Raw genomic sequence first — 12,099 nt, 5'->3', positions numbered from 1 at the left:
CCCTTTCCCCTAAAATTAAGCTTGTTCCTTAGTTTCAAAAGAATCCAGGAATTTTGTTTTATAAAATGTAGGCATTTTTGGAGTTCCTGAGCTTCTACTGGGGAAAACTCTGAAGTGCTTTCAAAGACCAGGGCTGGGATACTCTTTTACAAAGGACGCGATAAGCCTGCCAGGAGGTGTTTGAGGCTGGGGAAGTCTTTGAAAATTTTCCCTTCTCTGTGCAGACGGGTGGCTGACTTGGGTGCCAGGGCTGAGGACAGGGGATGGGCTGTCAGACGATCCTATTTTTAGTCTCCAGTCATGGCAGGGAGGCCGGCTGGAGCTGCTGCCTCACCCAGCTGTGGGCGTTTGGTTGTGTGCCTCGGAGAAAATGTGTCCCTTCCAGGCCAGACGACGAGGGAGAGAATTTTACAAGAATCCCCCAACTGCCTAGCACCGATGACTTCTGGCTTGGGCAACTGTCACTGCTAGCCCCCGAAACAGCTCCAGACAAAAAAAGAGGAGGGGTGGAGGTGGCATTGAGACCACAGTACACCAAAGCGTGGACACCTGCACACCGTTTTAGAAATGAGACCGTCTCGGGCACCTGGGGGGCTCAGTCGGTGAAGCGTCTGCCTTTCGCTCAGGTCATGATCCTAGGGTCCTGGGATCGCATCCCACATCGGGCTCCCTGCTTGGCGGGGAGTCTGCTTCTCCCTCTCCCGCCACCCCTCCCCCTTGCTCGTGTTCTCTCTCAAATAAATAAATTAAATCTTAAAAAAAAAATAGAAATGAGACAGTCATGTGTACGGAATATCCCAAGAACCAGATGCATTTGGCCAGCCCCTTCTCCAAAAATATCAAGGACCAAGTGAGGCTGGGACAATCTCATTTCATTATGGTTGTTATGCAAATGAGACTTGAAAGTGAAACCTGCCTCTTACCACTTACTAGCTTTGTGACCTCCATCAATTTACCTAATCTCGCTAAGCCACAGGTTCCTTCTATATGAAATGTGCTAATAATAACATCCACTTAACATGGTTGTTGCGAGGATTGAATAAAATAATACCTGTCAAGTGCTCAAAAAAGATCTTGGTTGCTAGTGAGTGTTCAGTAAATGCTAACTGTTATCATGACTATTTTTACATCCCTTCTCCCACAGACACCACAATGACATACAATAAACCCTTTGTAAAAGAGCTTGCTGAGAGTTTGTCTTGTGCTCTGGACCTGGAGTTATGAATGGGTTCTGCTGCAATAAGAAATAACCCTCCATGACTGGAAGGAGGTTAAGAAATAGAACCAAACGTTCCAAGGGAATAGGAAAAAAGGGGGTCTCAGGAGTAAGACCAAGAATGTCTGCCTCTCTGTCCCCGACATTCTCTCCCTCAGGCTGAAACCTCACGGCTGGAGCAAATAAAGAAAAATGATGGTCTCAGAGGAGCAAACTGCCTGAGTCATTAGTGCAGATTTAGCTGAGAGCACGAAGCTTAGATAAACCACATTTATTAAATTTTCCCCTTGCTGAAAGTTCTTCTTTGGGCACAGATGAATTCCACAGGAAACTCCCAGAAAGCCGAGAGAAAGGGTCGTTTGACCCCTGCAAAGCTTGCATGAAATACATATTTCATGGTAACCTAGGAAGAGGATTTTGCCCTGAAGACCGTTCTTGGTTCAAGTTTCACTGCTGGAAGGAGGGGCGGTTAGGGGCGGCTGGCCTCCCTCCCCAGGGACCAACATCCCCTTCTCTTCTCCGATTTTTATTTGACAAGTTCTTCAGGCTACAGACGATGGCAGAGTACGCGCGTTTCTTATGGGACTTTGTTCTGATACAAGAAGGTCCTTCCTGGAGCCTGGCCTCCCACTCTGTGGCTTTGGATTTTTTTTTTTCTCCTGCTTTCAGGCTCCTTCTGTGTGGGGCTAACGTGAGCTCCTAATCTTTCCTGACCCGGTCCTGTCCTAGAGAACAGGCTGTGATGGGAGGAGGGAAGCCAACACTCTTGAATGAAGTAAGCACCAGACACTTTCTATCTCTTCTCTCAATCCTTACACGAGCCCTGTGAAGCCAGCATCAGGTCCTTCTCCTTTTACAGATGAGAACACCAGCATTCGGAGAAGTCAAGTAATTTGCTCAGGGTCACACAGGCAGAAAGCCCAGGAAGCAGGATTCCCATTCTGGTCTAGCTACAAAACCTGTTCTCAGTCCAGCAGACCCCACAGCCCTCAGGCTAAATCTAAGAAACAGACAAAACTCACCTATGGTGTTGGGAATCGAGACAATGGTTACCTTTGCGGAGGAAGAAGGAGAGGTGATGGAGAAAAGGTACAAGGAGGCTTCTGGTCTTTTCCTTGACCTTGACCTGGGGGTGCTCATACAAGTGAGTGGATTCCCTTTGTGATAGTTCCTTGAGTTGTACATTTATGCTTTTTGCTTGACTCTGGATACTTAAATGAAAATGTGTATTTGTTTGCTTATTTACTGTTATTAATGTATGCATGTGAATATATATATATATATATGCACTAATTCGGGGCCCTGAAAAGCATGAAGAGGCTGCTGCTGAGAATGGATTGCCCCCCCAAAAGTGAAAGCATAAGGAAAAAATAATTTTCCAGTTTGGAGTCCATCCGTCACTGGATATTGTATTAGGAATCTGCAAGAAGATGGAAATGAACAGAGTGAGGCTTAGCAGGGGTGAGGTAGCGACCCAACAATGGGGCTTTCTTCAGTGCTCCCGTCCCCCCACCTAGCCTGCTCTTCATCTGGGACACCTGGAGCAGGGAGACAAGGGGCCAGCCGGTGCCAAAGCCTTTTTGTCTCCTGCCCCAAAGCCTACTGACTGCGGCTCTCCCTTTCTCTGGGCTGCAGTGCACGGGCGGGGGTGGGAAGGGGGAGCAGGGAAATAAGGCTCCATGTTCCAACCACAGGCCCGGCTGACTACGGATGGAGTCCAGGGGAAATCTGGCCTTTTGTTGTGCCCGAATCCTGTTCTCTTTTACTGGTCAGACCCTGGTCTGGAAGGGATAATACTTCACCAGCTTGATTGCACGGACCCATCACCTTTGCCTGGCCCTCTGAGGCTGCCGAGGGGGAATGCCACAGAACGCAAAATGTGTTTTCCATTACGTTTAAATTAAAAATGGGAATCAAGATAGATACCTTTCCTGCAGTCTCCCTGTCACACAATATATTTCTTTATCCGGTGCCACCACGATTGAAAAACACAGTGTCTTAGTATTTTTCACGGGTCCGACTCAGAAATACCTACAGAGCACAACTTTTTGTAAAATAAAAAAAAGACTCCTTTTCCTTCTCCTGCCTCTGGCCACCCCAAGCCCAGGAACTTCTGGGCTCCCAGAAACCCCAACACCCCACCCCCAGGGGCCCTGAGTCTGAGCTGCCAATCCGGACGGGCTGTCACTTCCTCTGGGGTCCGGCCCCACCGTGCCTTGTGATGGCCCAATCTCACTTCCCTCAGCCCTCCGACAGTAAATACGGCCCCTGCCAACCGGGGTGTGCCCGACAGAGATATTGGCCGGGGCCGCTGGTCAGGTCCAGGGTGTGGGGCGGCGCCGGGAAGAGAGAAGGACAGGGTTACTGTGGTGATAGGTTGGGCTTTAATCTGCCTCATTCCAGGAGGCCACGGGGAAGTTTCGGAAAGCATTTATCTCTTGGTACAAATGAAAACAGAAAATGCTGTGGGGAAAGTGGCCTGGCCCTCCACAGGAAAGCCCCAAGGGAGAAAGGCTCATTCTAACGGGGAGAAGGGAGGTTGGTTCCCCGTCTGTCTTGGATCCTCTCACGTCTGAGCATGAGGCTGTGAGCCTGGCTGCAGAGTGGGACTTAGGAGGCCTGGGTCTTAGCTACCAGGCTGCTCTCCACTGGCTGTACGCCTTTGAACCAGCTTCTGAAGCCCTCTAGACCTCAGTTGCTTTAACTTTAAAATGGGGATTAGAGATAGTTGTCCACATGGTGTCCACAAGGGGGCGTCCAGTCCACGTGCAGTGAATGGCACCTGGGGAGATGCACACCTGGGCCCTGGTGTCCCCAGGAGACTCCAGAATCATCCCAAGTACTATGGGTATCCTCCCTGGACCCCGCCCTCACCAACTTCCTCCCATTTCCAGCGTGGGTGAAGTTACAGAGAGCGGGCATAGGGTAGGGCCACTCTATCTGGGACAGCTGAAAAGCCAAGGTATGGAAAATAAGCACCTCCAAGAGGCCAGATAAATCCTAGCATGTCAGGCCATCAGTCAGGGCACCCTGGAAAATAACATTTTAAAATTTAAGTTTGCTATTTAACACTGAAAGGTGGAGCTCTCCTCCCAGACAACCAGAATCAATACTCAAGCACCTTTAGTGCACGTGTGAAATGGATGCCCGAGCTTCTTATCCTACAAGGTTTCCTTTTTTCTATCGAAGTCCAGAAAGATCAGACAGTTTGGAGTGACGAGAGGGCCTCCGATGTTCTTCTGCTGACTTTCCTTAGCCCCTACCACCTCCTCCAACTGCGTTGAGCTCGGCTCTTTCCCTTTCACCTCTTGCCAAAGCGGATTTGTTTGAACCCCAACCCCCTCCTCGGCAAAAGGACAGATGACAAAGCGCAAGGAATTAGCACCCCTTTCCCCTGCCTCAACTCAGCTGCCCCAGCCTCTGTCCCCAAAGCACTGGCCTCCCTGCCTCAGCACAAAACATCCGCTGGAAGTTAAGTCTGGAAAAACAATAAAGTGTTTGAAGGCAGGGAGTTCCCAGCCATCCTGAGAGCAGACAGTCACCAGGCACATGGTCTCCTGGCAGGGGTCTTAGCTGCGCAACCACCCCCCAACACAGAGGGTCCCAGACAGAGGCTACCATGTGAAGCTAGACACCAGTTTAAAAGAAGCATGAATCAAGGTTTTTTCCCCATGAAAGTGGATCATTTTAAGTCTAGGTTCCTCAAAAGGCCTTTAGACGATTACAATACTATGTTGGGGCAATTTTTTTTTTAACCTTCGTACAGGATTTTAATTTTTGCCTCTGCAGGCAAACGTGGTTTTTATATCAGTGCACAGAGCACTTTATATTTAGCTGTTTCGTTCAACATTGTATCAACTATGTACTTTGTTCCATCTCCTCTCCACCCTGGAAATTTGCTACACTAATAAGCTCCTTTCTGGAAACTTCATATTTTTATTGCTTTGGGGCACCTTCCTCAATATCTACAAACATATTTTAAAGGAAAGAAGGAAAGCCGCAGCAACGCACGTTTTTTTTCTTGCCCTGTTCCCTGTACCCCCAAAACACCAACCGTCTGGCCTCCACTGCTTCACGACCTGCTCGCTCCTTTACCCCTTAGTTATCTGTGCCCCTCTGTCAAGGTTACCATGGGCCCCCTTATCAAATGACAACTAGGCCTTTGGGGCAGGTGCTGGTCTTGCTTCAGGGTCTGTGGCTTGGGTTCTTCTGTGGAAATCCTAGTGGGGGCTTGGGTTGCTTATGGATCTGCCCGAAAGCAGGCCTGGGGAATCACATGGCCTGAATGGGCTTTCCCCCACGTCAAGTCAGAATGTGCTCCAACATCTCCCCAACAAAGGTATCTGCCATGGAACCCCAAATTACTGGTCCCTTAAAGGGTTTGGAAGTGCTGTCCCTGACGCTGCTGACCCTCTCTTCTCCCACAAAGGAAGTAAAGCAGCCAGTGATTCCTGGACCGCCCCCATCTGATGTGGGAAGAAGCAGAAAGGTAGGCTTCATGGGCCTTCTTGCTTTGCTGGTCTCTGCTTCTCAACGCCCAGCTTCTGTCGCTCACCCCCACCCCCTGCCCGGCCTGGCTAGCATCACAGCAGGACTCTGTGCAAAGAACTTTTTTTTAAAAAATTCCATAAACACTTGAAAGTTGAGAAATACAGATCATTAGAAAATGTTAATTCTCCAAAGCTCAGGAAAAACTGGGTAGAGAATCGCCCCCTTTTCTGAACTTGTTGTTTCTTGGGCTGACCTCATGTTGCAGCAAGACTCAGACATGAGGTAACCGCTCTGGTGTTAGCATATACTGCACCAGCCACGCTCTCTCGCTGGTTACCAGACGCCTCGGAGAGGTGACCAGAAAGCCCAGACGCACCAGTGGAAACTTCCAAAGGTATTTTGAAAATTTTTAAATTTTATAGCCAGCATGTGTTGCTCCCATGTTGTGCACTGTTGTAGCATGAGGCAAAAGATTACAGAGAGGGTGAGTATGAAGACCCACTGGGCGATGGGGGAGCAAATGAAGAACTAACCAACCCAGAGTCCAGGAGCCCAGGAGCCCAGGAAAGCAGCCCACAGGCAGGATCCAGAGATCTCAGCTTGGAAAGGGCTTGAAAATCAGCAAGCTCCTTCATTCCAAAGCTTACCTCCTGCAAGATGCCCGACAGCCTCGGCTAAGGACAGAAGACGCTGCATCCCAAGGTTGCCCGGCTCTCCCTGCTCAGGGCTGACTGTTACAAAGCCCCCTTGTGGAAAGAGCCCACATCTGTTTTCCTGCAGCTTCAACGCCCTGATCTCAGTGCCATCTTTTCTGGCCACAGACAAATCCTTCAATACTTGGGGTCATTGATATACCACTGGGTCTGGATTTCCGGTGAGGCGTTGGGGCTGAGGTTATTAGCCTGCCTGAAAAAATTCTGTTCCTTTCTCTGTGTATGTTTAAGATCAAATGAAATTCATGTGAAATTGATGGGAGCCGGGTGCCTGAGAACTCTCATACTGGATAAACTTTTGAGCGACAACATACTTTCTATCATAAAATCTTTTCCCAAGCTCTTTTCCTTCTCGCTGTGCCAGAAGAAAGAGTCCAAGAGACCCTCGTGCACCCAGAGCCTCTGCTGTGCTCCCTGTTTGGCTAGCAAGGGTGTGTAGCTAGCAGCCAGCAAAGGTGGTGTTTGGGTGTGCCAGAGTGACCCCAAGGATAAGAGGAAGTTAATGTGTAAAATTTCAAAACCTTAAATCCTAAGTCCATGGATCTGGAGTTTACTGGAGTTTACTTTAAATCATTGTGCAGAAAAATCCCAGCCAGGGTATCCATCTATTTATAATTACAGGGCAAGGCAGTTTCTGGAAAGGGGTTCTCATGGAAACAGTGTGACTACACTCTGGCAGACCCCACTGGGTCACAGCTCCCTACTTTTTCTCCGTTCCTTACTGTGCTTCCCTTGACATGACAGGACTGGGTCATTCAGGGTCTGCAGGAGCCAAGGTGACCTTGGCAGCTTCACAGGCCCTGACTGGGGCTCCTGGAGCATTTGCCCAGCCTAACCTGACTGGGCGGCTGGGAGAAGAAGAAGGAGAAGCACCAGTTTCCTCTTCCTGGATTGGCTGCATGGGAAATCAGTCTTCATTTGGGGCAGACCTTGCAGAGTCTCCTCTCAGCCTGGGGCTCCACCCAAGCAGCGAGGGGTGGCTCCCTGGCCCAGACACAGGCAGGACACTTACTTTCCCTGAGATAACTGAGATGTGACAGCAGCACTTCGGTGTTGTAGAGGGAAGTGGCTCGGAGGAAGTCCTCCTTGTTCATTTTACACAGTTCCTTGCCATCCATGTTTTGGAAGAAGGACGTGTCGATCTCCATCAAGCCATACTCTTTTATCGCCCACTCCAGCCACTGCCGCACGTGCTCCTGAGTCCACAGCGTGGGGTCTGCAGGTGAGATGACCTGTTAGCAAGGGCTGGGCCGCTGGGACCCCCTCCCCTTCACGAAGGCTGGGTAGACCCTCTCTCTCTCCGTCCCTCCCTCTCCTCACCCTCTTCCCCTTCCCCCACCCCGCACCCCTCTCTGCCTCCCTCTCCCTCTCTGTCCCCCAGTGGGAAAGTGGGTTCTGTCCCAGATGGTTCCCTTCTAGATCTCCCCATCTGGCTGCTCCACATCTGGCACTGCCTGAACCACTTAGCCCTCTGGGGAGGCTCTTAGATGTCTCCCTAGGCATCCCGACAGAACATTCTCTTTAAAGTTTCTGCAGGGCAATTAAAACCTTTGCCTGAGAAATGGTGGCATCAAAATGAAAGTATACATAATTCCACGGACCCAGGGACCAAAGTCTCTGGAAAGGGAAACCATCTGCATCTCAAGAACGTTAATGATTTCACGGAAGAACACGGATCTCTCAGATGGCTACAGAAAAGAACACATATGTATACGCTTTGACTGCAGTTCCATCTGCACAGCTGGAAAACCCAGCGGTGTTAGCCTTTAACATAAATCCAACCTGGGTTTTCTCCTTGTGGAGACAGCTGTGCTGAAATCTCTACCAGATCATCCCCCAAACGTTTTTATGATATTTAAGTCCCCAAAGATGAGAAAAAGTATTGGAGAGAGAAAACCTTTCAGGCCTTTAGCCTTTGAGTGGACATAAATACTGTAATGATTGAGGTCATCTCCAGCTAGGACCCTCACAGCTCCTTTTTGGCTAGGTATGTGTGTGTGTGTGAAGGGGGTGTCTAATGCTGGTGATGAGTTCCAGCAAATTCCACAGCAGGTAGGGCACTTGTATCTTATCACTTATCACAGGCTGGAAGCCATCTCTTTCCTTGGTGACCAATTATTAGTAAATCCAATAAACACCTTCGATATGCCCATCATTTAAAAAAAACGCCCATCATACAAGAAAACTACCTGGCTCTTGGCCACATGAAATATCCGTCCTTGTGAAACATTTAGGTGGGAAATCACATACGTAAGCAACAGATTTTGTGGTGGTAGTTGAAGGAGTCACGGGTGGAAGGAAATACTGAGAACTTGGAGAGTCAAAGAAGGCTTCCTGGAGGAGGGGAGGAGACTTGATATTGTAGGTCAGCTGTCTCCCCCCAGCTTCTACTGGGCCTGCTTTATTATTAGCATGTCTACTTGGTAGGAATATCTATGCTGCTTCTCAACCCCCTCACCCTCTCATTCTAAGAGTCTGCAAAGGTTCTTGGCAAAAATGGGGACCAGGTTTGAATGATTAGGAATGACCGTGGGAAAGGAAGCAAGGTTCCGTTGCCTGCCTCACACCACATGCGAATCCCCCAACACTTTCACTCAGAACTTCTGCTGATTGCCCTCGTTTGCCATGGGTTCGCCATTCCTCCTTGGTTTTTATATGTGAGTATCTGGGTGGCAGGGGCTGAATCTGCTTTGCAAAGCATCCAGCCTCCGCCCATGTGTGGGAGTGGTCGCCTTATTGGTGCTGGAGGTGGAGAAGCTGGCAAGAGAGGGGAGGGTAGAATCTGGAGTTATGGGTCACATACTGCTGTGACCTCAGATTTGGGGTGCCTACTATCTGCACCCCATATTTGTGCAGCTGCCCCACATGTCCCATTTTTCACATATCTAGAAAATCCAGCAAAATGGCTTTTATCTTCATTTTACGATAGAAAACGGAGTTTCGAAAGGTTAAGTACCTAACTCCAACTTAAGTCTTTCCTAGGACTTCGCTTAGTGGAGGGGGTGGGTCGCCTTGACCGGAAGCCCCTCCTCTTGCTGTTTCAGGATCCTGCCTCAACTCACCTGTGAGCTGTTCTGCTATTATGCCAAATAACAGAGCTCCTCCTAACCGTTCATTGTACAAGTCCATATATGCATCTCTCTCTCTCTCAGATCAATTTCTTGGTTTGTTTTCCTCTTTTACTCCCCAGAAACAATTAGGCACAGGCCATTGGTAAATGGAAATATTTTGCACCTTTTCAGAATTCTAAAGAAAAATGACACAGGTGGGGCTTGGGTTACATAGCATTTTATTTCATCTGATCTCCTTTGCTTCTCCTAATTCCTCACTTTCAGTATTCGAGACCTCAAATTCAATTTTACACTGTATATTTAATTTAGTTTATTATTTCCTTTCTTGCTTTGGGCTCTATCACAATATTATTTCTCTCTCTTTACAGCACAATGAATTATAAACCTTCCACTCTGGATCATGCTAAACTCTTCCAAATGTATTTCCTGGATGATTTAGTCCGAGTTTCTTCCCATCTGAACCTGAAACTGGTGATTAACCAGGGCCCTCGTTTATACTTGTCTTAAAATCCCACCATAAATTCAATCAGTTGTTCCACAAATGTTTTATTGCCTTGATTTGTGGAGTCACCCAAATGAGACTTTCCCTCATGTCCAGGAGGCTGGCCTGGAGGAATCCAAAATGTCTGAGGAAAATGTTTAAAGATCTCACCAGAGGTAAAATAATGAAGTAAATCCATAGCTAGTGAATTCATTACAAGAAATGCTTGAAAAACCCTATGATATGAATTTACGCTAGTATCACGATTACTGCTGTGGTTACCTTGGTCCACTGAGGACTGCCATTTTGATATCCCTTTTGAAAGTATTTTGATACCAATTCAGAGTTGAAGGTCAACCGAGCAGTCTGGCCATGTCTGCCCCCTCTCACCTCCCAAAAGTGACTGCAGAAATGAGATGGTTATCGACACTTGGTTCAGAGACAATCTCTGATCCCCTAAGTCTTCGGTGCTCAAGACTGCCTTCCCGTGCTGGCCACTATTCGGGGAAGTGGGGCAGTTTGATGCCAGATGAGCAAAGGCCTGGTGAGGCCTGGCTTTGCTTAGGGGAGAACAGGGAGGCTCCCACCAGGTCAGCTCTACTACTGTTTCATTGTCCGCTTCTTTGATGAGAAGGAAGCAACATGGTTTTCTTGGACCTTACCAATGCACCTGAGCTAAACTTTCCTGCTGTCCTGAGGGAGGGAGGGGCTCCAACGTTAGATGATAGTAGTAATGGAATGTAGAGAAAGCAGTTCACATGGTGCCTGGCACCCACAAAGTGCTCAGCGAATGGGAGCTATTCTTCCTCTTCCTGTGTGAAGTCACATGCTTGTGGAAGAAGGAAACTCAAACTCCTTGGTGAACTCTTTTCAAGTCCTAGTGGGCACTGTAGGAAGAGTCCCCATTAGCCCAGCTTCTCCTGCCTCACTGGATCCCGCACCTCGCACCCCCTTCCCCGCCATATTGAATTTGACCCAGAATGCAGGGATGCAGCCGTACAGTCCTCAGAGATGGGGAGACACAGCTTCCCGCGGAAAATAAATACAAAAGGGCATCGGGAGGAGAGGCTCATTACAAAACCATGCCTTCCAGACCCAAAGCAAATTCCTTTGCATTACCTCAGGGAGATGTCTAATCCTTTGCCCTCAGACACAACTGCATTTACACTTTTCCAAATGGAAGGGGTTTTGCCTTTTTGGTCATGTTATTTTGGTAAGATTAGTTGTAATCCCTGCCCTGTAATTCACTTTGCTTAAGATTTGGAAGTTCTTGCTCCTTCCACTGGCGCCAACTCTACATGTTGTAGTTTTCAAACCCCCTTTCTGACCAGGCTGCTGAGCTTGCTGGTCTAGCCGAGGTGGAGTGTCCAGCCAGGGGACTAAAGGCTTGAACAATGATCTTATTTTCTGTAACCAACAGCACCAATACCTAGGAAAAATAGGCTATTTTTACATAATGACCTCACTTGCTGCACACGTTAAGGCGCTCCATTTGTTAAATATAGTTATTGCTATTTTGAAACTGAAAAAGCTGGCTGTAATTTTGGAAAGGTGGGACCCTGCCGATGGCAGGAAGTACATGCCTGATGGACATGACAGGCCTCTATAGCCACCCTTCTCCTTCAAGGCGAGGGCGGGCCCGTCGGGAGTTCCTGGGACTCCTTTTGGATTCAGACGGCCTTGCCTCTGCCCTCTTTGCAGGCCTCATCCTCTGCTACCAGGCCCTGGGGGAGAGTGTGTGCTGGGACCTGTTTGAGGATGCTGGGGGCACATGGGACGCTATCTTGAAGGACAGCTGGACTTTCCTAAGGAGGCATTTCCATAGGGAAGAGGGTACCAGGTAAAGGTCTAGGCGCCCACTGGGAGAAGCCTGCCCTCCAACTCCTTAGCCCAGAAAAGCACGGACACGGATGCCAGCCGGCAGCCTGGTTCCCAAAGTACCTGCGGGGACGATGACCCTTCTCTCGTTGGTGGTCATGTTGGGAGGAGGGGGGCCGTTCTTCTCGTCCATGTAGCTGTTGTAGTTCATGGCGTTGGACTCGCTTCCACCAACTAGCTTGCTGCATTTGCTAACACTGCAGTCCACCGGAGACTCCCTGGAGTGAGAGGACACAAAGCCCAGAGGAA

At 48.8% G+C, this 12,099-nt stretch overlaps 1 protein-coding gene across 4 annotated transcripts in view; it reads right to left on the bottom strand.

The window, feature by feature from the left end:
• The window catches only part of FLI1 (Fli-1 proto-oncogene, ETS transcription factor), a 121,539-nt gene that overhangs the window by 31,523 nt on the left and 77,917 nt on the right, over positions 1-12,099 (bottom strand). For all 4 annotated transcript variants that reach the window (XM_011221674.3, XM_011221669.3, XM_019796910.2 and 1 more), the window contains 2 exons: positions 11,914-12,068; positions 7,433-7,636 (listed from right to left, as the gene is read on the bottom strand). In XM_011221674.3, coding sequence (XP_011219976.1) covers positions 7,433-7,636; positions 11,914-12,068 — 359 coding nt within the window. The remainder of the gene's footprint in view (positions 1-7,432; positions 7,637-11,913; positions 12,069-12,099) is intronic.

Source organism: Ailuropoda melanoleuca, chromosome 8 (genome assembly GCF_002007445.2).
Source record: "Ailuropoda melanoleuca isolate Jingjing chromosome 8, ASM200744v2, whole genome shotgun sequence".
NCBI lineage: Eukaryota > Metazoa > Chordata > Mammalia > Carnivora > Ursidae > Ailuropoda > Ailuropoda melanoleuca.
The sequence above is the reverse complement of the archived record's forward strand: the minus strand, read 5'-3'. Positions and strand labels throughout refer to the sequence as shown.